Source organism: Gopherus evgoodei, chromosome 8, assembly GCF_007399415.2.
Source record: "Gopherus evgoodei ecotype Sinaloan lineage chromosome 8, rGopEvg1_v1.p, whole genome shotgun sequence".
NCBI lineage: Eukaryota > Metazoa > Chordata > Testudines > Testudinidae > Gopherus > Gopherus evgoodei.
Genome location: NC_044329.1, coordinates 36,259,931 through 36,285,383, shown reverse-complemented (window position 1 = coordinate 36,285,383; position 25,453 = coordinate 36,259,931). Strand labels below are relative to the sequence as shown.

The 25,453-nt window shown below is 49.5% G+C and overlaps 1 protein-coding gene across 4 annotated transcripts in view; it reads right to left on the bottom strand.

Moving 5' to 3' along the window:
* Nucleotides 1-2,353: 2,353 nt before the first annotated feature.
* The window catches only part of CXXC5 (CXXC finger protein 5), a 109,536-nt gene continuing 86,436 nt past the window's right edge, over nucleotides 2,354-25,453 (bottom strand). For 3 of the 4 annotated variants that reach the window (XM_030573466.1, XM_030573465.1, XM_030573467.1), the window contains exons 2-4: nucleotides 17,062-18,037; nucleotides 5,144-5,224; nucleotides 2,354-4,717 (exon numbers count right to left, since the gene is read on the bottom strand). In XM_030573466.1, coding sequence (XP_030429326.1) covers nucleotides 5,147-5,224; nucleotides 17,062-17,850 — 867 coding nt within the window. In that variant the 5' untranslated portion in view covers nucleotides 17,851-18,037 and the 3' untranslated portion in view covers nucleotides 2,354-4,717; nucleotides 5,144-5,146. The remainder of the gene's footprint in view (nucleotides 4,718-5,143; nucleotides 5,225-17,061; nucleotides 18,038-25,453) is intronic. The other variant, XM_030573468.1, reaches the window with a different exon arrangement.

The window sequence follows — 25,453 nt, the reverse complement described above, 5'->3', positions numbered from 1 at the left end:
TACCAGTCCCATCTCCCCAGCCTCAGATTGAGGCTTCTTTCACCCAACCACCCGCCTCAGTCCTGACTTCCTTCTCATGTCCAGCCCGTTTAGCAGCAGCTAAACCTCATCTCTTCAACCGGCTGAGGATCCCCTCAGGCTGCCAGCCCATCTGCCATTGTCCCCTCGTTTTCCTGCTCCCAAGGTTCTCCTTCCACCCTGGTTGTTTTCATGGAGACAGCAGCCAGGCCAGCACCGAGAGCACCAGCCGGGACAAAAGTGTTCCCCAGTTGTCCTCAGCAGAGCAAACTCTGAATGGAAAGCTCCCATTTGGGCACTGCCCCCATGATCATGCAACATAAGAACGGCCATACTGGGTCAGACTAAAGGTCTATATAGCCCTGTATCCTGTCTGCCAACGGTGGCCAATGCCAGGTGCCTCAGAGGGAACAAACAGAACAGTGATCTATCCCTGGTAGCCCATTCCCAGCTTCTGGCAAACAGAGGCTAGAGACACCATCTCTGCCCATCCTGGCTAATAGCCATTGATGGACCTATCCTCCATGAATTTATCAAGTTCTTTTTTTTACCCCTGTCATAATCTTGGCCTTCACAACATCTTCTATCAAAGAGTTCCACAGGTTGACTGTGCATTGTGTGAAGAAATACTTCCTGTTATTTATTTTAAACTGGCTGCCTGTTAATTTCAGTGGGTGACCCCCAAGTTCTTGTGTTCCCTTCCTCCCAAATCCTGGATTTCTTAAAGACAGCCAAGCTCTATGGCCAAGGGCTAACGGGCATCCAGTCCATGGTGCAGGCAGGCCCAGCAGCTGTGTGTGACATTCAGGAGGGTGAGTGTGACAAGACAGCACAGCAGGGCTGGATGTGAACTAGAGGTGAAAGGCTGGATCACCTATGGCCCATCACATGCCGTAGAGGCAGTGCAGTCCAGGAGGTACCTGACTAAGGTGCTGCCCTGCTGCAGCTCTCTAGGCTGCAAGTGTTCCAGGGCTTTTCCCCTTCCTGGCTTTCTCTTTCTTGTTCTTAACCCAGCCTGATCAGTGGGAGCCTGATGTCTGCGCACACAGGAGCAGGCACACCTCCGAACACGCGCTCCCGCATAGGAGAGGCATTTATCTTCCTGGTACGCTCTGGAAATCGCCAGCTGGAGCCAAGCAGCCGGGATGCTATTCGAGCCACGCTGAGGGCCCCGCTGACCATCCCTCGTGCTGCGACAGGGACCGAAAGCGGTGGTGGAGCCAACAAGAACGAGAGAACATGCAGCTGGTGCTACCACCTGTGCCTGTCAAGCGGCAGCCAAGCCAATGGCTTCCCCTGGGTCTCCAATGCCGGGGAGTGGGGGGAGGGGGAGGAGAAGCTCAAAAAGCCAGGCCAGAAAGCATGCGCCATGTCCCTGGCTCCAGCCCGGAATGCATCAGGGAAGAGAATGATCATTATAATTAATGCCAGTGGGCATCGACTACTCACTCGCTCAACTGTGGGTTGATTCCCCTCCCCTGCCCCCGCAAGCTAGCTGGCTAGCAGCTCCAAAAATCAAACACCTGTATGGTAGCCAGATCCGTACACTGCTGCTGCACCATCTGCAGGGCCCGGCCTGTGCCAGCTGCCTTGCACAGGGGCCGCGGGAGGGAGACCAGGAAAGGGAAAGAGGCCTATAAACCACTCGCAGCATGTCCCTCCCCTCCCCCATGGCTCTCAATCCTCGTCTCCCTTTGAAGCTGACCCAATGTGGCTTTCAAGGCTGAATGTGCTGGGCGCAGCTCGAGCACACACCAGGGCTTCACTGCTGGGCACACCTCTAGCCACACATGTGTTTTAGCAACACGTGCCCCATGAATATTAGCTCTGCTGGGGGCTAAAAGGCGCTCCGCAGAGTGCCCCGGGGCCTCCGCGTCCAACATCAATCACATGCACGCAAATCCAGAGTAATGCTCTTGACTGCCTCTGCATTTACAGTGGTCTCACTGAGCTCAGGATTTGGCTCCATGACTGACCCAAGGGCAGGCTGTGGCATGACTGACCATACCTCTGCAGTATCTGCCCCCATCCACCCTGGAGCACGGGGACACAGGGAGGGAATCAGGGCTCAGAGAGGTATGTGAGGCATAGTGACTCACAGCGCTACTCATGGGGTGAAGCAGCGTAGGCCGCACCCCAAGGTTGGCTGTCCTTAGCTCCTACTGCATCCATCCTCCACGTGATCTAGCGAGTGACCCAGGCTGCAAGCCGCACACACTTGTTAATTATCCCCAAAACAGACTCACCCCTTCAGAAGTGCAGAGTAAATTTGTTTTATTGAACATTCAGCTATCTAAACTTACTCACTAAAAAAGAGTTCCTGTTTCTAAGCATCCGTTTTATCCTTCTCTTGACAGAACCAGTCTAAATACAGTTATCTGTGGCATTATTGCATTGTTTTACAAAAACAAATGGCATGAACTGTATGGATAAACTCTAGGCAGGTCTAGCTGGTCAAATAGTCCCACTAAGGGAGATAGCTTTTAACCAAATGACTCATATGATTAAATACGGTGAGATTGAACAAGTGGTGGCATTCTTCCTGTTGTGTTTCCTGCCATGGCATCAGGGGCTCGGGACCCTAATGTGTTGGGGCACCACTGGAAAAGCCTGCGCACTTATAGATGGGCTGGGTTGGGAACTGCTCCTGCAGCAAATAGCTGTGAATGTCTGGACCTCGCAAAGTGTAATGGTAAGGAGGAGAGACCTTGGTGCAGCTGTTTGTTAGGAAGGAAGGAAGAAAAAAGATATCGGCGCAATACTGCTCTGGCCAGATTCCACTCCTGGTGGAGTCAAGGACAGCCTGCCCATTGACTTCACTGGGAGCTGGATCAGGTCCCCAGCATCCATCGCCAAAGCTGGAGATCTGTGATAAGGGACCCAAGAAACAGCGTTGCAGTCCTGCTCCTCACACGACTTTAGACCCAAGCAGGGTGGGAAAGGGCCAAAGGCAAACACGAGAAAGCTCATGGGTTGGACACCATTTATTTCGTTTGATTCCTCTTTCAGAAACGCACCAGTCACACATTACAATATGTCCATGAAGATGGGGCTGTCAACACACTCAGTGTTGACGCATCTCTACTCCCATTGTGGCCAATGCTTACCTAGTGGGAGGCGAATTCTAGGCAAACACTGAATACCTCTGAAAACAACACCCATCATTTCCAATCAGATTTGGCCTCAATATACACAAGGGACTGTAGTGCCGATTCCATCACCTGGTACAAGTCATCAATTCCCCAACAAACTCTCCACCACCACCAACCCTATGTCAGTTTCCAAGGAGTCTGTAGTTTGGTTATCCACATGCTACCTGTAATGAAAATTCTAGTGATCAAGCTTAGCACAGTTTAGTTTAGACTCCTAAGTATATTGTAACAAATCCAGATTTAACACAGTATGTATTTTGCAGAACATGTGCTATTCAGCTAACCAGTTAAAAATGTAACATATGCAACCTTAGGGGGAAAAATGATTGATTGCTCCATTTGCACTGGCAAACATTTACAATTCACTCATTTATTTTTTAATCTGCTGATAAAAAACAAAAGCAAAACAAAAAAACTAAAAAAATACACCCCAAACCCTGAATGCCAAGAAAGGCAAACTTAGGAAAATGCCATGACACAAGAAGTGACATATTCAAAAGGGACATTTTTTTACGTTTTTTTTTTCACAACTGCGTGCAACAGAAATGGACAGAAAAAAACGAGATGTAAATCATGACACAAAACATGCATTCATTTTATTCACAAAACAGCCTGGATCGCTAAAACATTACAAACAGCATTTCAATTTACTGATGTAGAGAGAGCTGGAGAAATGGGGATTTGAACATAAGAGAAATATTAGCTTTCAGAACTGCTTCAGCACAGGTCCTGCAATTTTTTTAAATTTTTCTTTTAACTTCAGTAAGTTTATAAAAATGATTTCTATAAGTAAACCATTGCAATTAGGATCTTGTTTCCCCTGTATGCAGTATTTCTTGTTCGATATTAATAAACTAACAATGATTTTTTTCCAAGACTGCTCATTTTGCAGCAATTTTTCTTTCATCTTTAATACCAAGCTTCTTGCTGGTTAAACTTACACATGTGAATGGTTAGGAAAAGGGATACTACATCGTTTTAAACATATTCGCATTTATAAACATGAAGTTGAGGCATTCTAGAAACTATCCACTCTATTTTATGATGGGAAATAATCAAATAAAAAGTATAAATGAGGGTGTAATTAAACAACTGTGCTAAATTACAGTAGTGCTTATTAGTAACTAGATTTTAAAAGGTTACTGTAAATTTACATTCTCTACACAAGAACTGCATCTTCCACACATAAACAACATCAACACCAAAACACAAAAAGAAACTGATTGTCCATACTCTGTCTATTAAGTCTTGGTACTTTACAGATCCATTTTTTCATTATTATTTGAAAAGCAGTTAAATGTTTTACTAGGACTTGAAGATGTTAAAACAAACGCAAAAAATATATATATATAAAAACAGGAATGAAATCTGCGAGAAAATATTTTTGGTTCTAAAGAGACACAGGTGCATCCATTCATTTCAGCCAAAAAATTCCTTGCCTGAGACAACACAAGCAAGCAGTGACATTGCACTTGGATGACAGAGCTTTGGAATTCTCATTCCTACTGAAACCATCTGAAGGCAGCTCCTGTAGGAAGCATCACCTTCTGGAAAGAAAGAGAAAAGAAAACAGGGACACGTTAAGAGTCAGGTGCATGTGGGAAACACAACTGCTACTAAATACATCTGCTCTGCACACAGCCCTTGGGCCGGTAACAGAAATCTTTCCTCGTGAAATCAGTCCCATTACTCCTCAAGGATGAAATCCCAGCCCAAGGTCCCGCTTAAGCCCAAATGAGGATGGGTTTGTAAAATCTGGCCCAGCGTACAGGTTGTTAGGCAGGGGAGGGGGTCCCCAAGAAGCACCATGTTTATACTAAGGACCTTGTCAAAGAGGTATTAGCTGGCAGTAACGCTAATACAATCAACTGGGTAAGTTGATTACAGGCAGCTAAGTAAAAGCAACATATGACAACATGCAAATTTTGTCTGGAGTGCACTGCCCTCCCTGCTGGGGCACGTTTGGCACTCACATTTCAGTGTCTTTGGGGTTCTGTTACTACACAGCTGGACTTGTCCTGCGGGGGAGACTTACGCCTTTTAGCAGTTGCAGCCTTTGGTGGGGGGAAAAAAGAGAAAGAAAAGTCCACACAAAAGAGGAAAATCTGTATTGGATGGGAGACAACATATCTGCTTTGTAATGCAAGGAGAGAGGGAATAGCTTAATGTAGGGGATCAACCCACTCCCCCCTTTGGAACACAATGCACAATTCTTCCTGTTTCAGGCTAGTCACTTCTCCCTCAACCATCCCATTGTCTGCCTGCTGATTAGGGCACAAAGGGAGCCAGCAACTGCTCAGGAGCCCAGAGTGCTACACTGTACCAGGGTGCAGGGAGCTCTGCCTTCGCTCAGTAAGTCCCTCCCACTGTCCTGGAAGGCTGGAGGCTGCCTGACGTACCCTGCAGCCCCGAGGCACGATCTGGAATGGAGCTCACCACCCCTGACAACCAGTGGGCCAAATCCTGAGCCAAAATTTTGAAACCCAGCTGCCCCAGGTCAAGCTCCTAAATCCAAATGACAAGATTCCCAAAGGCGCTGAGCACCCATCAAATCCTATTGAAATCAATGGGGGCTGCAAGTGCTCAGCTCCTCTGAAAAACAGGTTGTCCCTAGATAGTCCTGAATATGGCTCTAAGAAGCCTAACTTTAGGCCTCCCAGCTTTGAAAATTTGGTCCCCAAGGAACAGGATCCAGCCTCGCTCAGGCACACTCTCATTCACTTCAGGGAGACATCTGCTTGAGTGTGCAAGAAGTGAGGGCTTCAGGATTGGGCCTACTGAGAAAGGCTCAGCACACCTCAGAATTTGGGCTTGTGTTTGCACATTAGTAACTGGTGAGCATGCTGGCCCAGAGGCCCTCTGTTCTTTACAAGAGCATCTTGTGCAAAGTTCTCCTTAGCCTCCGCTAGCCTGGGAAACGCAGCAGGCACTGCCAGTCCTGCTCAGAGCCACGTTCAGCCTGTTTCTGGAGCACGGGTCATGCCTGCGCTCTCAGCGAAGCTGTGGTCAGCTGCTGCCGTCCTCCACTACAGGGAAATCCCCTAGTGCAGACTCAGCCTGTAGGCGCTTTAATAAAAAAATTATGCATTTCAAAGGCAGGAAAAGAAAGAGTTGGCCTAAGTCTGCTCCGTCACATCTGCACACAGATTCATAACAATCAGCTGGGCTAGTAACTGAAGCTAATACCTTGGGATCATGTTTTCCAAACCCCGCATTTCTGCTGCATCTTTTAAACAGTTCCTTACAAAGTGAGATTCTGGTGACATCTACTAATTAGCGTTCTCGTTTCAAATGAACAGCATTTCACTGGCAGTCACTCTCAACATCTCTGCCCAGCTACCACACCCACATCTTCAGTGACAGAAAGGGAGGTTTGTTTTCAACCAGAGGCAGAACGGTTATTATTTGGCTTTCAGTGCAGGTTGCACCTCAACCCTCGTTTCCTGCTGGGCGATGCCACAAGGTTAGGGTTGTGATATGGATAAAAGGACCACTCGGCACCAAGCTGAGACCCAACAAACTCACTGTGCCTGAGAACTGCCTGACCTGGCACTGCAACATCAGTTTTTAATATGAAGAAAGGAAGCGTGCCTGCCTGGGAAAAGGATATCTCCTCCACCCACGAGGGCTCATCTTAGAAGGGTTTCACTCAACGGACCGGGGGGAGGGAAGGAGCTACAGAGACTGCTTGCTCCGAAAGGGCATCTGGAAAAACAGCTCTGTGATTGTTCCAGCCGTCCACTTACTGTTCCAGACACAATGGAACAAGCTCCTACTTCCCCTGTGTCTGATGTAGATTACAATGTCCGGCTTCCACTCAGTCGGATACAGAAAAGGCAGGCCAGCCTTCCCAGTGCAGCTGGCACGGCAAGGTAACTTTCCTTTACAAAGCTACCCTAGCCTCATGCTGATTGCTGAGCCTGCCCCAAACCTCCCCTTCATTTCAGGCCATTCAAAAACAGGCTAGGCTGGAGCACTTTGGGAAATCAGCAAATTAGAAAACGAGGGACAGAGACTACGATGGCAAAAATGAGCAATGCAAATGGGCCTTTCTGGGCACCAGTCAAACAACACGCGCATTGAATCATGGCTCATGCCTCCACATTTAAATGATAATACCTAGTGTTTGCTGTTCAATGGTAACACGTTTTACCAAAAAGCTCACAAACATTGTCACCCATGTTACAGATGGAGAGATGGTGGCACAGAGAAAGCTGGGACTTGCCCAAGATAAGGAACAGAGTAAAGACTAGAACTATGTCGTCTGCCAGTCAGAGACCTTACTCTCTGAACCACACGACCTTTATTAAACCCCATCACTTAAAAGGACAAACTAGCAAGAGCTCAGCTTTACACAGCAGTCTCTTGCATTTATGTAGCGTCCGGGAAATGCAGCTCGTCTATAGCACCGTTCCAGTACTTAGTACGGGGTTTGATGGGAAAGAGGAGGAATGTCTTCACACCGCACACAGTCAACCTGTGGAACTCCTTGCCAGGGGATGTTATGAAGACCAAAACTATAACTGGGATTAAAAAATAATTAGAAAAATCCAGGAGATAGTTCCATCAATGGCTACTAGCCAAGATGGTGGGGGAGGCAACCCCATGCTCTGAGCATCCCTAGCCTCTGACTGCCAGAAGGAGGGAGTGGAAGACAGGGGATGGATCACTTGATGATTGCCTGTTCCCGTTTATTCCCTCTGGGGAACCTGGCACTGGCTGCTGTCGGAAGACAGGATACTGGGCTAGAGGGACCACTAGGCTGACACAGTATGGCTGTTCTTATGTTCTTATTAATTTCAAACTGCAAAAGGCTTGTGAGCTGGCAGAAATTAATTATCTGACCTAGGACACTGGGGCCAATACCCTGGTTCTTGCAGAATGCACCATGGGATCTTTAAGCAGCCACAAATGGTCAAGTCCTCTGGTTTACATCACCTCTGAATGCCAGCACTAGCAACACTGAGGGAAGAGCGCTGCACATGGGGTATCCTGAACTTCACCTGCTGATCCTTGGGTTTTGCTTCCAAGTTCAGACCTAGTTTGACCCTTCTGAGATCCTACCACATCACAGCGCATGGGGAGAACTAGCACACATCAGAGGAGACCAGTTTTGAGTTGCACCTTTTAAAGAAGAGACCATCAGGGAGACAGCATTAGCTAAAGGAACTGAACTATGAAAGCTTTTAAAAGCTCACATTGTCCTGAGGACCCACTGGTGAATGACACACAGCAAGACAGAGGAGTGTTCACCAGGATTACAAGTCTTCCAGCCTGGATACTGAGGGAGATCTCCTACTCAAGAGGCTTATGCTAGGCACTGCCTGGTATAAAGACAGCAAGACAGGAAACTTACCAATGCCAGATGAAACTTGCTAGCACGTAGAACTCCCCAGGGGCAGCGCAGGAATTCTTAGCTGGTGGAGATGTAATGCAGGAGCCAAATGTACCAGTTAAATCCCTCTCCTTCAGTTCCTGCATAGCCAAGCTGGCTGAGGCTACTGATGGGGAACAGCAGGTTCCCCCAGGACAACTATGAAGTGCTGCAGCAGCACCCAAGTGGACGAGGACAGGGTGGGCTAGTGAGGAACAACCATCTTCACCCCAAACTGGTTCACTGGCACAAACATATTCAGCCTCTGGCAAGGCTTGACAAAGTGTGTGGGGGGGGGAGAATGACCTGCCCTACAGATAGCCCCCCTCCCTCCACTCCTGCACCCTCTTTTTCTGCCCAGGAGGAAGCTGTGGTATTTTTCCAGAGAACGGTTTATTAGAAACCTGCCGGGGCCTGACGTACCACAAAATACCCTATGGCCATCCTGACATGGCGCGAGTGCTTCTTCCATCCCTGCAGGCAAGGAAGAAGCGGGATAGGTGTTAGGAACCACTGGTTCCTGATCAGATCTAAGTGGGTTGTCCCCAGAGGCAGCAGCTGGGTTTTCCCCCCTTCCTCTGAAGCATCAGATAGGAACTATTGCCAGGGGCTGCATATTGGATTAGATGGACCAATAGACTTATCCAGCAGGGCAATTCCTATGTTGCCATAAACCCTCAATCAGGTAGCTGCCTGTCCATGCACGCTTCCCTGACTCCACTAATCTCCTGCTAGAGGAGATGGATGCTGAGGCCATGGCTACACTGGCACTTCACAGCGCTGCAACTTTCGCGCTCAGGGGTGTGAAAAAACACCCCCCTGAGAGCTGCAAGATACAGCGCTGTAAAGCCTCAGTGTAAACAGTGCCGCAGCGCTAGGACCGCAGCTCCCAGCGCTGCAAGCTACACCCGTAGAGGATGTGGAGTACGTGCTTCAATGCGCTGCCGCGGCAGTGCTTTGAAGTGCAAGTGTAGCCATACCCTAAGAAAAGCACTTCAACAGTACAGCACAAAAAGGCAAACTGATGGAGGAGGCTCAGGGAAGAGGCTGGCGCAGTCTCTTGAGAGCCAGTGTCCTTTGCCCAGGACTTGGTGGAAGACCACTTATGGCAGCAGCAAGTCAGCACGACGGGGAATGCCAAAGCATACGCTGATGATGAGCCGTCCCGGCGTGGAAGCTGCAGGCACTCAGGGCTGCATGTTCATAGGGGCCCCAGCACAGTGTCCATTTTTGTGCCACTAACTTCTGGTGTGTGCAAAACTCACACACTTTTCAGCCCAAACACTTGTGCGGTCAAGTGTTTGTATGGGCAAAGTCACTTTGGGTTGTTTTATGTCCTCTGTAGATGTGGAGCTCGGGGTTTGGCTCCCCCCTTGCCAGCCTCAGGAGGAAATCTGGACTCTGCCAGAGGCCAGCTCAGCAGCACCTTCTTCCCTGTCATACAAGGATAGACAAACCAGAACTGAAGGATCTGCCCAGGCACAGGCGCGCAGGGGCCCTTCAGGGACTGGATTTATGTCCTAGAGCCTGGACAACTGCCAACTTGAGGCTCAGGTGCCACCAGGGATTTTCAAAGTTGCCTCGAGAGGAAGGACTAAGCATTTTCCTCTAGCCACAACTCACCCCGCTTTGGGGATGGGGGTTCTCGTCTTCTCAAGCTCCATCCAAATGCAAACACTCAAATGGCTGCACAATACAGGACAGAAATATGACCTGCCAGAGCGCAAGGCAATGGTACTGCTGAGGCAGAGTAGAGGCCCGCTGACGGCTGAACCCAGGAAGTACGGAAGCTGTGAGGGGCCTATCAGAACCACAGATGTTCTGTGAGTTTGCACTCTGGCCGTAAGATGACTCATGATGGTGTGTGTCCGCTCACACAGTGGTGAGAGCCTAGCCATGGGGGTGTGCTGCGTTCTGACCATGCTCACAAGAAGGGCAGTAGCACGACTGCCAGGCACTACCTGGGACCTAGAGTGGTTCCTCTGCTGTGCCCACAAACAGTTAGCGAGTCCCACTTCCCTAGGTCCAAGGGGATCCCAGTTGAAACCCCCCACAATGCCCTGCTCTGGCCCTAGCAGCTGAGGACCTATGAAATAGCTGCCCAGATTGTCCCACAATCCACTGGTGCAACCTTGGCTGGATAACATGGTAGGCTGTGCTCAGGCCAACCCAGTTAACATGTGCCTGATGCTGCTGTGTAGATGTGCTGTGCCTATCTGCATGTTGGATTGGTGGGATCTATCTATGGCATAGACAGTGATGACGACTACAGTGTTTTCAGAAGCAGGCCCACCCACATGGGGGCTGCGTAAAACAGAGAGAGGTCTCGGTCAATGGGAAGGGAAGGTGTGCAGCACCATGCAGGGTTGGGCCCACAGCAAGCTGCTTTGGCTTGCTCACAAGACGATAAGTCAGTCCTGCCTATGCAAAGCACACATCTGATTTCCTGGGCAAATTTATCTGGGGGCTGAGCAAGCACCACGGCACAATCATTGTTCCTCAACAATTTCTGCAATTTGCAATCAAATCACTGGAGGAGGCAAAAGGGCAATCGGGAAAAGATGCTTTTGTGCTAGCGACATATCTGGTCAGCAGTGCCAGGAGCGAGAGCTGCCTTGGGAGCAGGGCTAGCCCTGGGCCCCAGCCGGGAGTTCAAGAAGAAACATCTTTTGCAAAAGACCTTTCGTTCATTCCCTTTGAAGCACCTAGCAGTGGCCACTGTCAGAAGACATGACACTGGGCTAGATGGTCCCTTGGTCTGACCCAGTGTGGCCGTTCTTATATTATGTTCTTACATTCAGATGGCATCAGAGGAGTCCAGCACCTGCTGTCTATGGCCCTGCCCATGCTATGGCTTGAACAACATGAGCAGCAACCCTCTTTGGAAGCGTTAGCCAAGACCGGTCCGATGTGGCTGTTGATAGCAGAGCATCACTGAACAGTCAGGGAGGGGTTATTTTAGGCAACAGACAGCTGAGCTGGGTGCTCACTGTGCTCCTCACACCCACTGTGATCGACAGCTCACTCTACCACCGCACATGAGGTGGCCACAAAACCATGGTACAACCACGTTAAGCCAAGAGAGGTGCCCTTGCCTGGGAAGAGCCCAAAGTACTGGCCATGCGCAGAGGCTGGTGCTTCCTCGTTCCTCATTCACTATGTGTGGGAGGCTAGGGTGCAGCTGCAATGAGCTTTCCTGTCCTTTCATTCTTCACCTGACATGGCCTAGTGGCTCCCTGTCCCTCAGACAGTCTGAGGTGCAGAGGGAGGGTAATGACGATGCTGAGATGGGGTTTATTTTATGCCATCATAAAGACTGAATGTGATTTTTTTATCCACAGCTATGCTCCTTTCGTGTGCTATTGGGAGTTCTTCTGGAAAAGCTTCTGTCTCCTCTCCTCACCTCAACCACCAGGGCCTTACCCCACTGCAATCTTCCTTGACCAGGACAGGCTAGCGGGGACTGGAGCCCATTAATGCCTTCTCTGCCTCAGCCGCAGGGGTTGTGCTAAATGGCTTGAAGTTATTCCACTCACTAGGAGTTGAGCAACCCCCTCGTTCCCAGTCCCTACTAGCCAAGAGGGCAAGAGACAAGGCCATAGGATCAAACCCAGGCCTCGTGCTCAGCAGCCCAGAATTGCTGCACGGCTGGGTTTACAAAAAGCAGCAGACAGCCAATCCTGGCGTTAGGATCTGGGGGCTCTCCAGGATGTTAGTCTCTGTCTTTCTTCCCTCCTTTCCCAAACACTTTCCTCTACCTACTCTCTCTTCCTATGACTAGGGATGGCTACTGCCCTCCATCCCACCACTTGGTGGCCAGGCAAAAGGGGCATGGCAGGTCTTTCCCTGCGTTTGGACATGCTGCTCTCTGTTCGGCAGAGCTAGCACAGCCCCCACCAGCACATCCAGACAGTTGGTGACCCCTTTGAATTAAGGTCCCCTCATAAAACTGGGGACCAATGTGGTTCTGAAGCCCTGGGCCATGAGTTCACCAGGATCCCAAAAGCCAGCTCTACAGATAGCTCAGGAGGTGCATGGACCCCCCCCCCCCCGCCTCCCTCCCAAGGGACTAACTTTCACTGACACCCCACACAGGCCTTATGCTGCTGGGGACACAAGTGCAATCAAGAGGAGTCACAGGGGCCACAGATGGCATGGAGTCAAGGAGGTCGTGTCTCTTAGTGAGGATATGCCTTTAAACATAGCTTTCTTCCCATGCCCTGCGTTGCCTTGTTCCTAAGGGCTCTGCACTGAGGGGCTGCTTGCCTGAAATGAAGTGAAGCTTGGCAGTGCTCAGCCACGCTGACCCATGGTACATGGACACACTCCCAGTGCACAGCAGGCCCAGGTTTCTACACAGGCAGGAGAGGTGCCTAAAGTACGAAGATCCCAGGGGCCTCCCTCACTTCCAGCATTCAGCCTGCTCTGCAGAACATAACATTTGGAGCAGCTCAGCTGATAATACTGAACCGGGGTTCAGGTGTGCCGATCTGAAAGGCCGATTCAGGGCTTGCTTTGGAGGAATACGGGTGCTAGAAAGATCAAAAAAATCAGGTCAAAGATGAGTCTGGAAAGGTTATAAGAGACCCAATCCGGAGAGGTGTCAAGCAACCCTGACTCCCCGCGGTAGTTGTGTGTGCTAAGTACTTACTCAACCCTGCTCAGGATGGGGCTCTGTATAGAGAAGGAAGATGATGAATGAGTCACGTAAGTGCTTAGACTCATCTGTTGAGCAAGCCAGTGCCTGGGCAGAGCCCAACTCACTTCAGGTCTCAGTGAATCAGACCTGTGTGCACCAGGCATTGAACTGGAGGTTTTTTACGACTCATTGTTATTCAGAGCTGTGTGAACACCACTGCAAACGAACATATCCTAGGCAATGAGCTGATCTCTAACCCTTCACTCCCTCTTTCTATTTGCCCATTGGCGTGTGCGAATGGTCATCTAGGTCACATGGTCTTGTTTCTGTTCCCTGATTGGATAACAGAACCTTTTGTATAACAGGAGAGGTGACTGAAAGAGATTTCAAGATGGCCACATATTTGCACTTGTATTCACAAGAGACCTGAAACTTCCACACACATTCTTGTACAAGGTAGAGGTGCCCAAAGGTCACCAAAAATTAATACAGAATGTTATGGATGCCATTGAACTGGATTCACAGAGTTTGTTCAAATGAGTATATGTGAATATTGTTCTCCAGCGTTTGCCCAGCCAGCTCATAAAGGGAGGAAGTGTGGTTTTTGAGAGATTTTTGAAGAATAACATCAGGACACACAAAAATAACATTGGGACAACACATCCTTGTCTAGCCATCACCAGCAATGGAGAAACAGCTGTTGGGGCACAGAGACCATCAGCAATGCCTCTGCTCTTAAAACAGGAGTCATGACTACCTCCAGGGGGTGCTACCAAACCAAGAAACTGAGCAGGACACAGTGATATTGCCTGAATTTGTTGCAGTGCTTTGGCCAATGGTAACAGGTGAAGTTGGTGAAGGTGTAATCACCAAATAAATTGTGCCGAAACACAGGTGACTTCCTAAATTTGTCTGACTTTATGGAGATGACAAAGTCTAAGAGGAGGATATTTTCATCAGGAAAGAGACAAATAATGAAAGTTTCAGAAGAGGCTGAGTTCTGTAGTGCTCCACCAGGCTCCACCGAGTGGAAGAATGCACTGGATCGCCTCAAAGAGCATGAGAACTGCATCTCTCACTGGCAGGCAGCTCACAGTCTGCCACCCTGTCTTCACCTACCTACGCACATGGACTGCAAACTAGGTGAGCAGCATGAATGAGAATGCAGTTTCTGGGGCGACATCATGGAAAGAGTGGCCATAAATGTACCTACAGCATGTGAGGTTTTGCCCTATTTTGGTGACTGTAAGTTCCTTAGTTCTCCAAAGGATGGACTCTTACCTGAAACTTTAGAGCCAATAACAGCTATCAATCCATTTCTGCCTACGCATCTAATCACATCTGGAATTCCTGTTGAGTCACCTGTCCTACATCTAGGCGTTATTCCAAATTCACTCGGAAAAGAAAGTGACTCGTCCACTCGGAGGCCCCAAATCATAAATTAAAAGCCCGATTCCAGTGACTCTGATTTCCCAGTCAGCCGTAGAACAGGAAACAAATCAAACGGGTGAGCGTTTGAAGGGCTCCCCATGCAATTTAACTTCCATATAACTCATATTGCAGGAAGAAAACCCTCTTCAACCTAATGCAGGCTGTGGAATCAATTGACCTGCTTTAGGACTCTTCAGAAGAGATGAACTTTTTTCCCCCCCTCTCCCTTTTTCCAGATCACTGACTCAGCAAATTAGAACAAGAATATAATTTAGCAATACAGCGGTTTTTGAAAGACACCGGTCCTCTCCCACCCCCACCGTCCAAATAGATTTTTTTCCCCTTCACTATTCATTCAGATCTGATGCTAATTGAAAACTTAGAACGTGGCTAAGAAAACAGTAAGTTTTCTCCTTCAGAAGACGTTAGAGGTTGCATAATATCCTTGCAACCTGGTACAACACCTTGCTGCCTCAGCTGAAGCTGAGGTGTCTTTAACCTTTGTTGGCTTCACAGGAGCAATCTTCAGCAGCAGGAGGAAGGCACACAGCCCTGAGCGGTGGTCAAGCTACCAAAAATCAACCGTGAATTAAATGGAATTTACAGAGCACAGAACACTCACTCATGCTTTACCCATTTCTGCTCAAGAACCAGAGGGGAGATTCAGTTCTCTCGTATCCGCACAGCTCTTCCAGGTCAAGGTTGTATCTTTGACATGCAAGGGATTGCTTCTGTTGCTACCTACATCACTTTTGTGCTAGGGCTTTATAAAGCGCTACACACATCCCTACCGAAACAAAACTAACACAAGAGAATCAGAAAACATCTCTGGTCAACAGAACATTTCCAAAGAACAGGTCTTCTGGGATTTCAAATTCAAGCGAGAAACTGGACCCTGGGTGAACTGTGCTTCCACAGTTGAACATCAGAAGTCCTGGTCACCCATGGTTAGGAGATTTTATTTTAAAAAGCCAAAATACAGAGATATGGGAAGAGTACCTGATGATACAAAATGCCCATGCCAGGGATTCCCCCAAGCCCTAATTTTACTGACCTTTCCTCATTTAAGGGATGGAAAAAGTAGTGAATAGATGCATATATGTTGGCGTTAATAATAAAGCACGGTAGTTCATTGTCATCTCATGTATGAAACATGCCCAGAGGCACTGTATGCTCCTAACTCACACCCAACTTTTCACATAAATTCAGTTGAAGTTTACTAGGAACAACTGAGTTCTGACCTTGCTCCACAAGGCTCTGGTTGAATTTCAGGCACGTCTGATAAGTCAGTCCACGCTGCCTTGTATATGGGCTCCAGATTAATAACCCATCTGCCCTGCACTAGCACTCAGTCAGGAATCAGCTTCACAAGCCAGAAGGATATGTTGGGGCAGCTCTTTTTTAACACCAAATCCTGCAGTCCTTACTCAGACTAAACTCCCAGTGATCTTAAAGAGCGTTTGCCCAATAAAGATTAAGGACCCAATCCTGAAAGGAGCAGCACACCCTGGATTCTCACTGGATTCTGCTGGCTTGCAGCAGCTCCCAGGAGTCACCCTGCACGCTCCAGTAATGGACACTGAGGAAGCCTATCAGACCTAGCCCACAGTCCAGACATAAAAAAAGAAAAGATCAGGGGCCAGATTCCATTCCCAGTTACACCAGTGTATATCTGGAGTAACTCCTCTTTCTTCAATGGATTCAGATTGGTGCCACCAAGCTCAGAATATAGCCCTAAGTAAGCTTAGGTTGTCTCAGCACTGGACATGCTTCCCAAACAAAGTGGCCATTCCCCATCTGATTACACCAACTTTCAAGAACTCATCCCCTAACAATTTGCACATAGCGCAATCATTTTCACAGGAATTAACCACAGCCTGTTTCTTCCCTTTCAGAACAAGGGGCAAACTAATTACTACAGTGGAACACTAGTTTGGAAAAACAGGTTTAACGGATTGATAATGGCAGGTAACTGCCTTGAGACCTGCCCTGAAAAGCCAGGAATTTAGGGCCTGATCCAAAACCCATTGCTGTCCACAGAAGGATTACCACTGACTTCAAAAGGCTTCAGATCAGGCCCTTATCCCATGATTCACTTATTGGCTCAGGAATTGTACTGAGTAATGGCTAGCTAGCTGGCAGGTACAATAGTGAGACGCTCCCCCTGTTATAAAACTCAAAAGTCCCTACAGGAGTCAACAGAAAGGATACAAATCTACAGAGGGTTGTAATCATCATGGCAAGACCTATTTCAGGTGATATTACTGCTAATTACTAATCAGAATTCAGTCGATCAGCATGAGGGGATTGCTGACAATTTGTGTGTGATGCTAAAGGTAGGAATTGTTAGGAAGAAGAAAAAAGCCCCGGGGTTTTATCATCTCTATCAACATCCAAAGGACAGCAGACCAAGAGAAAGGTTAGGATGTCGGACTACAGCCAGTTACCTCCAGCGCTGCAGACGGCTTCTTTTTGAGTTCCTCACATTTTCGGAATTTGCAAATCTGGTGGCCAGTTTTGCGATTCCTACAACTGCTGCACTGCTCGCAGTTTATCCGTCTTCGGCACGGAGGGCACATGCCACATCTTTTCCGTTTCTTTTTCCCAGAATTGATGGCAGATGCCAATTCATTCTGCATTGGGTACTCTGCCAAGCCAGCCATATGGAGCGCGCTCTCTGCCAGAAACACGCCAGCAGGGGTCATAATGAAAAGGCCTGGGTTTATGGGAAAAGCCCCCAGGTAAGGAAAATCAGATGGGCTGTTCATTGTCTCTGCAGCTGAGACCGCTTCCATATCAGAGATACCAGTCCCGTGGTCATTTGGTAAAGGAATGTGCTCCTGTACCACTCTTTTGAGCATATCTGTAGACTGAGCAAACTGTTGTAGGCTGATCTGTCCTTCTGATGAGATTTCTGACGCCCTGTCTGATTTGCTCAGCATACTAGAGATGTTTTTGTGCTTTGAGGTAGAGTGACTTTTATCCACAATTGCTTCATTGCCATTAGCTAAGGAGGTTCCTTTCTCTGAATGTTCGCTTACCAAGCTGCTGCTGCTGAAGGTGGAGTAGTGGGAGAGCGGACGCGATTTCTTAAGACTTTTGTTCAAAGGTTCACTTATGATCCCACTTTTGTTCCTCCTCTCGGAGTTGATGGGGGGTTGCGAGTCCTCTTGGTTATTTCTGTCCAATGTGTTGGGCTTGTTATCAGCGTCTTGAGGGGCGCCCGAATTAGACATGGTGTTAAAAAAACCAGAACCAAACCAAAAAACCAAACCCCACTCGCCGCAGCAACTAAACAACCAACCACCAAAAACTGAAATAATTATAATCAACGGGGGAATCCTTCTAACGCTGCTGCAGGAGTCTTCAGGGCAATGTCAGTGCAGGGACATCGTCTGCGGGGCTGGTACAAAACATACGGCTCTGGAAGTAGAAAACAATAGACAGTTAGCAGTGACACAAGCAACCATGCTTTCCAAAGCCACTCTCCAGCTCCCTGCAATTAAATCCTGAGCTCCACTAACAATGAACCGATAGGGCACAGACCTAGACTGGGATCAGTTATTCTACGCTGTTACATTTAAAGAGTCACCAACATGGATTTCAAAGGAACGGTCTGGCCTGGCTGACTAGCAGCACCCTGCACTGCTAATGCTCCAAGGATTTGATTCCCCTTTCCCACTGGGGGGAAATGAGGAGGAATCCCACCAAAGCCAGCGGCCCAGATCCTCTGCTCCAGCTGAGCTGTGTTTGGCACGGGTCTATGAAGTGAGGAAAGGTGGCGTTGTCACCTTTGTGCTGCCCTGATTCTGAGGCTGCTAACCTGGTCCCTAGAGCACCACTGAATCTATTTCCTTCCCACATCCCCAGCAGCCATTCTTGCAGCTGAGGATCAGTCAGACACAGTGGCATCTTGTCCATGCCCTCTTTTTCCTAGCCACATACCCAGGCAGACATATTTCTCTTAAAGCTGGGCTTCAGGTTGCCAGATCAGAGCCAGGGATTGGCCCAATGGCGTTGCACTAGGGTACAGCTGGTGTGAGAAGAGAACCAGGCCCCTGCAATCTAATCTGTTTTCCCCATTTATGCGGATTCATTTTCCCTTGTCTCACCCAGCTCAGGCAGCGAATAAATGGGTCAGTCTGTGTTTCTGGCCTGACTCCCTCTCATGTCCTCAATCACTGCCCAAGTGCTGCTGCTGCTCGAGTAGGTCCTGGAGCTGCAGGGGGATTGCTGCTGCTGCTGCTGCTTTTTTTTAAGAATGAACGCTTGCCTTGGGAGTCAGAGAGGAAAGTGACGAGACCGTCCCGTGATGAGAATGTCCCTCTCCGTGCTCTATAGCAGACCCCAGAGATTTGGTCGACACTGAGCTGGTGTCGTGAAGTGAGCTCTAGGGAAGTGGTCTTCAAACTGTGGGGTCACCAGAGCTGGTGTTAGACTTGCTGGGGCCCAGGGTTAAAGCTGAAGCCTGAGGGCTTCAGCCCTGGGTGTTGGGACCCAGATTACAGGCCCCCTGCCCAGCGCAGCAGGGCTTTGGCCCCCCCACCCAGGGTGGTGGGGCTCGGGCAGGCTCAGACTTCAGTCCCCCATCCTGAAGTTGTGTAGTAATTTTTGTTGTTAGAAGTGGGTCACAATGCAATGCAGTTTGAAAACGCTGCTATAGTGAATGAGTCTGCAGACAGCAAAGCCGATCGGAGAAGCTTCCTATGGCCACATGGGCCTGATTCTGATCTCACCTACACCAGTGTAGCCCCACAGCCTCCAGCTGCGTTCCTCCTTGTTGTATACGGAGGTCCTGGTACTGCTACCCTCAGCATTGAGTGCCCGGGTACGTTTCCTGAAGGATGGCCTCCCCTGGGTAGTGCCTGTGTCTGGGTCGCTGCAATACCGCAGCAGGCACAAGTCAGAGCACTCACCCGCCCGGCACCCATCTGGAGGAGAGTGGGAGGAGGAGCCACTCAGACCTGTGCCCACAACCCATTCTACGGGGGGGTAAATGTGCTGGAGCGAATTCTGCAGGCACAACGTGCTCCCGCAAACAGGGAGGTCAGGGTCCAGCGTGGCTGCAGGGAGACTCATTAGTGCAAAGTTTGCCCCTCACACTCAACAGGCACAAAGCCAGAGTAATCAGACTTTAGATGAGAAAAGCTTAGGGGCATCAACTCCACATACCACCCACCAAGCCGGCTGCAGGGCCCCCGGGATGTCACTTCCTGAGCTGCAGGATGACCACGGCCCTCCTCAGGGGCCTCAGCCACTGGACAGGCCCAGCAGCTCCCACCAACAGCACTTTATCCACACTGGCCTATCAGAACCGACCTGTGGTGCCCAAGGGCCATGATGACCTCCTGCCCAGCTGTTCGGAAACAGGGGCGTAGCAGGATGGGACACTTGGATGGGCCCTGATTTGGGGTGGGTGGGCAATGACAGGGGGCAGGGGAAAGGGAGCAGGAGGGATCAAGGCTGCTTCCCGCCCACCCTCACTAGCTGGCCTTGCATGAGGCAATGAACACACTGGCCAGAGGCCCCCTGGGACCCAGGCACGCACCCGGAGAGTGGGTTCGAGGCACAGAGGTTTGCCCCACTCAGCCCCACCCGCTCGGTGCTCCAGTGGCCAATCCCCTGCGCCCTGATCCTGCTCCCTGGATGGAGCGCCGGGCAGGCAGAGAGGAGTAAGTCCCTGCGCTCCAACTCCACTCCCCAGATGAAGTTCTGGGCGGAGCAGGGTAAGCACTGGGGCCGGAACAGAGCCGGGGCTGCAGGGGTGGGCATGGATGCTAAGTGGATGGGCCATGGCCCACCCAGGCACACTGGTGGCTAACGCCCCTGCTCTGACAATGCCCCCACACCACTGCCCAGCCTGGCCCATTTGGCGTCACAATGTGGTGTCTCATCTGCCTTAAACCAACAAGCCCTGATTATTCCCAGCGCCAAGAGTGACAGCTGCATTATCTCTTTGGCACGCTTCTCCCTGCTCTTGTCTATCCGTCATTCCTCCCTTTCTTCTAGGTGTTCTGCAGCGAACATCTTATTCAATACGACTGCATGGTCTGACCCAGCTACGGACTCTCCACGGACCTGCTGTAATTAAAGGGAAGAGGCTTGCAAATACAGGATCATACAGTCTTCCCACATTACATGACCTCTCTGCCAATGGACAGTCACCCAGACACGGCGGTACCAGCTCTTAAGTGAAATCTGGCAAGATCAGTGCGCCGGGAGACCACACTGGAAGAAAAGGAAGAGGTTCCATCTCACCCTAACAAGGGAAATGCCTTGACTCATAAAAGAAATGTTCCCACCACTGTACTATTATCCCTTTCTTCAGTGCTTGCATGTTGTAATGCAATGTGCAGCTATGCAGCCTTTCAGCTTGGAGGTCACAACCAGGGGTCAGGGCATTGTGACTGCCCTGTCTCCTCCCCCCATGTTAGTAAATGGGAGGGGGATCCTGGCTAGTGGAAGAGGTGGGCCTGAGATATGGAGAAGGCTGAGGTGTAGGATATTAGCACTGCTGCAGCAATGACAGGACCAGCTCAGGTAAACTGGTGCAGCTCCCATGGAAATCTATAGGCCAAAGTCAGCAGTGACATAAAGATGGTGAGAGGAGGCACGTAAGGGATGAAGTAGGGTATCTTGCACCAAGCTGGCACTGAGTCAGCATGCAAAGCCATAACCACTGCTGCTGGAGTCAGTGGGTTCTCCACCAGCACTCTGGGGTGTCGCACCTTTATTGCAAAAACGCCTGTAACTGGCATGCCAGGGGCCCGGAGGGGAGCAAAGCAGGAAAAGCATCTAACAAGAGGATGTGAGATAAAGTCACCCAGCCTCCTTATCTTAAGCCCTCCTGTTACTGCTTTTCCTGCTACCCCTCCCTCCACCACCTCCTTGGTGTGGAAGTCACACTTGTTTTGCACACCTACGTGCTGAGCAACTAGCACCCAGCCTGTAACTCTCACCCAAGCGTGACATTCTCGGGGCCTCAATCAGCTGGGTCTGGGAAGGGCCGTGGGAGGTCTTGGATGCGCCCAAACAGGGACGGTTCTGCTGCACAAGCAGAGAGGGTGCAGAGAGACCAGCATGTGCTGGGTGCTGTGGCAGCCTCTACAGATACCCCATGGGACAGGGGGATGAGCAGAGGAGCAGGGGGGTATCTCCTCATGGCAGGATCAGCGTGCCGGGAGACCACATTGGAGGAAAGGGAAGATCTCCCAGCTCAGCCAGGTTAGGGAAATGGATCAACTGATGAGAGAAATATTCCTACCCTTCCTCAGCTCTCATGTGCTACAATTTCAAGTGCATCCATGCATCTTTGCAGCCTGGGGGTCATAAACAGGGCTTACTGGGAGCAAGCTGTGGCAACCCCCACACAAATCAACGCATCAGGAGCAGTCTGGCCATCACACTGGAAACAGAAGCCAACGTGGCGAGCGCAGCCAAAAAGGGACAGACAAATCCAGCATGGACGCAAGGGGCTGCAGAGCCACTTATGGCCTCGGTGAATCAGTGCTAAGGGCTACATGCAAAGATCAAGCCCTATGACGCTAGCCCCACGGAATAGTTATACAGGGCCCTTCACCCTAAAGATGCCCAAGGAACTGGCAGACTGGCAGCTCAGATCTTGTTCCCCCAATTGCAAACCCCATGTAAACAGGCCTTGCACAGGGGACTCTGCAAAGTGAGGGTGGCACCCCTGGCAAACACAGGAGGTGGATGGCATCCACATCGCCACAGATCAGCACTAGCCCCAGATTCTTCCCCTGCCCCCTGGGGTAATTTGAGGAGGTTGCCACAGCACCCATGCCAGTTTCTGCACCTGTTCCATGCCTATGCAGCACAACCGCCCCTGCTTCGGCGCATACAAGGCCTGCTACAGCCCTTACTTGGCTAAACTGATCTGGCCCATAGAAGCTGTATGCAATATACAGATGTGTCCACATGCAGCACATGCCAGTTCTGACAGGCAGTCAGGACTTCTACAGCCAATGGAGCTGATTTCCTCCTAGTGAGCAGTGCTGGCTGATAGCACCACTGTTTATCTGGGAGGCAGATGCTCCCACTGAATACAAAATGGATTGCTCCCCCAGCACCCCCAGTTCCTGCTGGGCTTCTGAGCTCCCCAGGAACAGGCATGGAGCTTAGGCGCTTCAGAGCTCATGCAATCCGGTGGCTACAACCCCTGCTGAGCTTAGAAGCGGGATGTCTTCGGATAATTAGGATGGCTCCGTAATTGGGATAACAGGCTGTCCAGCAGGCTGCTCCAATTAAGCAGCTTCTTCTCTATAGGCAGCTACCTCTGGGGTGGAAAGTGGCAGGTGTTGCAATGCTGTGCAACAGTTCGGCCCCAGAAGCGAGCACGAGCCCCAGCCCCACCTACACTTGGAGCTGGAGAGGTAACGTAGGGAGGTAGAATGTAATTACCCAGCTTGCAATTTGGCTGGGACTCGAGGGCTAACATCAAGACGGGATTATTAACAACCCTGCACAATCAGGAACGTGGGTTTTAGGAACTTGTCATTAAACTCAGTTTGGGGATTCTGATCTCAACAGGCCTAATGTAGTAAAGGAAAAGGAAAACCCAAGATGTTCTTTCTTGTGTCCACATTCAGGAAGCCTGCTCAGGGCCACAGACATGCTGCCTAGACGGAAATCTGCAGGGCTTGTGCAGAGCACTGAATCAGGCCTGGTTTTACTGGCATGCTCAGCTCACATTTGCAGTCGCTATAAGTTTCAGTTGTAAACAACTTTGCTAGGGAACCTTTCAGTGCTCCTGACATTTCCTCTGAATCGTGCCTCAAAGTTTTGTTTGCCAGGAAGTGTCAGGGTTAGAACATTCATCGTGGAAAGGGAAGACACCCATGTGAAAATAGAGATCTCAAGTTCTCTGTAATTCAGACCAATCAGGGTAAATATTGCACATTCAAAGAATGAAATGGAGGTCCTGTGGGGAAGGGCTGATTATAGGATATGGAACTTTGCATCTCTAAGTCACTGAATACAGCTTATTGACCGACACTCATTACCATGTCATGTCATGTCAGCATAATCAAAAAACACTATCCCAGCCAGCATCTTAACAGCTCCCATTCTTGTCAGTCTTGTATGTCTCTGTATAGCTACCCGCTGGTCAATACGTGTCTCCATCAGTTATTTACAAAGGCAGATCCTCTCTCATGGGCAGCGGTAATGGCCCAAATGCTACAGCAGTGATTTTCAACCTTTTTCCATTTGCGGACCCCTAAAAACTTTCAAATGGAAATGCCGACCCCTTTGGACATCTTAGACATAGTTTGTGGACCCCAGGGGTCCGTGGACCACAGGTTGAAAACCTCTGCACTATTGCTAACAGCAGTGATCTGATCTTAATAATACAGGTGTGAACGAGAAGTAACTCCACACAAGTAAATGGAGCTACACTAGCGTACCCTTGACGTCAGTGAGCCCACCAGTCCCAGGACAATACCACAGTATCTTTTGATAAGGGATGGTTATTACAAAGCATGAAATTAGGGGAATGATTTTAGGTGCTCATCATAAATGGTTTTTACAAAGGACAGCTAGATGGAGGGGGGTTACTAGCATCTGAGCTGTTGTGAGATCACATAGGGAAGTGAGAATCCAGCCTCTCCCAGGCATGGGATCTGCTCCCGGACAAAGACAATGGCTACATCTCATGTGTATGTGCATGTATGGATATGCACGTGTGCATGTCCACTTCAGCAGGCCCATTTGTATCTCCTAAGCGGGTTTCATCTGACCCCATTCGGCTCTCGCGTTAAGTGTAATTCAGGGGTCGGCAACCTTTTAGAAGTGGTATATTGAGTCTTCATTTATTCATGCTAATTTAAGGTTTCGCGTGCCAGTAATACATTTTAACGTTTTTAGAAGGTCTCTTTCTATTTGTCTATAATATATAACTAAACTATTGTTGTATGTAAAGTAAATAAGGTTTTTAAAATGTTTAAGACACTTCATTTAAAATTAAATTAAAATGCAGAGCCCCCTGGAACAGTGGCCAGGACCTGGGAAGTGTGAGTGCCACTGAAAATCAGCTCGCGTGCCATGCCATAGGTTGCCTGCTCCTGGTATAATGCATGCATGGCTCAGATGGGCACTTCTTGGAGGGCCCTTTGTGTCAGAAGACAGAAGACACTGCAATGATCAATACAGATGAAACCTGTGGAGAAGGAGAGGTGGTTACCTATAGGCACCAATCTCATTGGAGAAAGAACAATAAGTCCTCTTGCCCAGTAAAAACAATGGGGAGGGAGAGGACACACATAATGGCTAGAGGAGATAATGGCAGGGTGGGAGACACTTCTGGTAGGTCATTTAGCTTCTCCGAGTGGATTGTGATGGGAATAGATTTCGTTATCCCTGATAGCTGAGCATCCAGTCTAGCCCTGGTCAGCTCCATTGTGGTGAAGCCCGTCTGAGATGGGTAGGATTGGACCTCTCTGTCTCAGGGTCTTTGCATCAGTTGACTTCTCCTGAGGTTATCAGTGATGGTGACCCCGTTGTTTACGGTCTTGACTGTTGCAGTTCCTTACCCTACAGCCTCCCCACCTCCCAGTTCGCCTGCTGCTGCCCATCTTCTCACACGTGACCACACCTCACACATGACCAGTGCCTCATTCCCTCTGCTCCCCCAGCACCAAAACCAACCCTCAGTGCTTGTCCGCACATGGAGCTCTTCAGGAATAGCTATGCCACTTGAAATCCACACCCTACCATCTTCCAGAAGAGCTTTCCTGGGGAGGTAAGCCCTTAGAGCTAAAAAAAAAAAACACCTAGCGGTGGCTATTCCACAAAGGGAGACGCAAGATATTGGAAGGGAAG